The 2,927-nt window shown below is 36.2% G+C and overlaps 1 protein-coding gene across 1 annotated transcript; it reads right to left on the bottom strand.

Moving 5' to 3' along the window:
* Positions 1-1,113: 1,113 nt before the first annotated feature.
* LOC110873845 (phytosulfokine receptor 1) lies at positions 1,114-2,588 on the bottom strand. The gene has a single exon (XM_022122856.2). It carries the CDS (start codon positions 2,403-2,405, stop codon positions 1,287-1,289), a length of 1,119 nt encoding a protein of 372 aa, XP_021978548.1. The 5' UTR covers positions 2,406-2,588; the 3' UTR covers positions 1,114-1,286.
* Positions 2,589-2,927: the final 339 nt, after the last annotated feature.

Here is a 2,927-nt window from a genome sequence, read left to right on the forward strand (position 1 = left end):
TATATATATATATATATATATATATATATATATAGGGGACCGCTAGAATGAGAACCACCTCGAGTTGTAAGAACCGCGAGAACCACACCATATGGGGTGAGGTGGACCAAAAATTTTTTTCAAAAACGTAGATGCATGTATTATAAACACATTCGTAAAAAAAATTTAAAAAAAAAAATGCCGTGCGTGTAATTTTTTACACCACAAGTTTGTGGTTTACGAGTTCCGTAATTTACGGAACTCGTAAACCACAAACTTGTGGTTGGTGTAAAAAACTACACGCACGGCATTTTTTTTTAAATTTTTTTTTACAAATGTGTTTATAATACATGCATCTACGTTTTTGAAAAAAAAAAAATTGGTCCACCTCACCCCGGATCAAGTAGTTCTCGCGGTTCTTACAACTCGAGGTAGTTCTCATTCTAGCAGCCCCCTATATATATATATATATATATATATATATATATATATATATATATATATATATATATATATATATATATATATATATATATATATATATATATATATATATATATATATATATATATATATATATATATAATTCTGCTAATTGTCGTGATTACCAGTTAACCAAATTAATGGATTTAATATTTGTTGCCCAAGGTGTAGCTCTTACGGGTCATATCTCGGTCAGCAACGTTGACTTATCGAACTCGTACATATAAATCCAACAGTAACCGCTAATTAGGCCCCTTTCGTTATGTGTCTGCAAACGGATGGAAACAGTGGTGCAAAAAAGACGTTGTCACAGAACCACAACGCTTGTACTTTTGTAGTACACAAAAATTCGTTTGGGTTTCTTATTTTTATAAAATCATTATGTTTATAGTTGCTGTAGTCTTTTTTTAGGAAAACTAACAACTTTGTTACTTTATATGAAAGTGTTATGTACACGAAACTAACAATATGTAACAATAATTAACGTTCCGTCTAAGTTATAAACGCTTTGCGTTCATGTTGCCTGCGGCGCAACACGTGCGGACACAATTCTGGTTAAATATAACTTTAATTATTCTACCATTATCACTTTTTAAATTAAATACCAAACCATTGTCACATACCAAATAAAAAATCTAAGACCAACTTATAAAATATTAAAGATCGTGTCACTAATATATTTGAGTTGGGGCTTTTTTTCTTGAAACTTTGTTTACAACAACATGCTACTTACATGCATCCCTTTCAAGATGAAACAACCCCCTATAAATAAATACATAAATTAAGAACAGGATCAAATGGAATCACTAATGTCTAGTTTCTTCTTAAATTTGATCGAATAAATTGACAACTTCTTTCATAGTTGGTCGTAATTTAGGTATTTCACTAATGCAAAATGTAGCAATACTAAGGTACTCATGTACCTCTTCCTTGTTTAATTCATCTTTCAATATACGAGCATCCAACAATTTCATTTGCTGATTTTGTGACACCATATTCATTACCCATTCAACGAGCCGAACATCTCTTCCATCCTCGCCTTTGATTCGCAAGTTGGGACGCCTAGCAGTGGCAACCTCAAACATCAATATCCCAAAACTATACACGTCTCCCGCAACAGTGGCTGTAGTGGCCCCGTGAATATATTCTGGTGGCATGTACCCCATCGTCCCTGCTACTTGTGTCGAGACATGTGAATGTGATTCCTGAATCGTCCGTGCTAACCCAAAATCCGCAATATGAGCTTCAAAATCCGCATCCAATAAAACATTACTTGCTTTAATGTCCCTATGAATTATAGGTTTGTCCAAATTATGCATAAATTCTAGCCCCTTTGCTACTCCTTTCATTATATTGACTCTAGTCCTCCAAGATAACGGTAACCTTGCTGACGCCGCAGCGCCTATTGATGACGTGTCGTACAGCCATTGGTCAAGGCTTCCTTTTTCGATAAACTCATAAATCAGAATCCGATCCGAACCCGTTGCACAATACCCGAAAAACTTAACAATATTATCGTGTTGTTGAATATTGCCCAAAGTTTCCATCTCAGCCTTAAACTCTCGGTACCCTTGAAACGCGTCAGGCCCGAGCTTCTTAGCCGCGACAGTGACACCCGTCGCGAGGCGGGCCTTGTAAACATACCCGAAACTTCCATCGCCAACGATTAAATCCGGTGAGAAGTTTCGGGTAGCTTTGACCAGGTCAACCATCTCGATCTTGTTCAACGACGGATCAAACAGCTGGCTCTCGGAGACGCTGATGACCGAGGTTGATGTATCGCGATTGCGACCTCGGACGGCTCTTGTCCGGGGCCGAGATTCTGCGACACGGCGGTTTTTTCGGGTAATCCGGCATATGATGTAGATGAGGGAGAAGATGAGGGTGATGACAAAGAAGCTGGCTATGGCCGCAAGGATGGCTACAATTTGTGAAGAAGGCATTGGATGCTATAACAGAATTGAGGGTAGGTTTTAGAGAGAGAGAGAGAGACAGAGTGGAATGAGAACAGAAATTGTGATGGGAAGATGGTGAAGTAGACTGAGTCAAGGAAGACAAAGTGAGCAATGAATGAATGATTAAGGTTTAAAGATTGAATAATATGAGAGTGTAATACACGGTAAACTCATTTTGAATGGAAGAAAAAATCCAAAGGAAATTATGGATTATATTATATACATATGAAGTTGATGATTGAATAATAATTAATAAAAGTATTTTTTTTTTTTTTTGTTTTTGTTTGATTATTCCCCCCTAGTATTTGATTAATAAAAGTATTTTTTTTTTTTTTGTTTTTGTTTGATTATTCCCCCCTAGTCTTTGATGATTGTGAGCTCGAATCTACTATGGTTTTCTTGGTACATGAATTGACACATTCATACTTTAGACTAGTTTTGTCCATGTAAACCTTTTTAGTTTGGCACTTTGGCCCATTAAAACCGGTAGACCCAAATGCTCAACTAAAA

Source organism: Helianthus annuus, chromosome 8, assembly GCF_002127325.2.
Source record: "Helianthus annuus cultivar XRQ/B chromosome 8, HanXRQr2.0-SUNRISE, whole genome shotgun sequence".
Classification (NCBI taxonomy): domain Eukaryota; kingdom Viridiplantae; phylum Streptophyta; class Magnoliopsida; order Asterales; family Asteraceae; genus Helianthus; species Helianthus annuus.

What these genes read in the sequence shown, in the direction of transcription:
- LOC110873845 (XM_022122856.2), bottom strand. Translation starts at nt 2,405, where the DNA reads ATGCCTTCTTCACAAATTGTAGCCATCCTTGCGGCCATAGCCAGCTTC.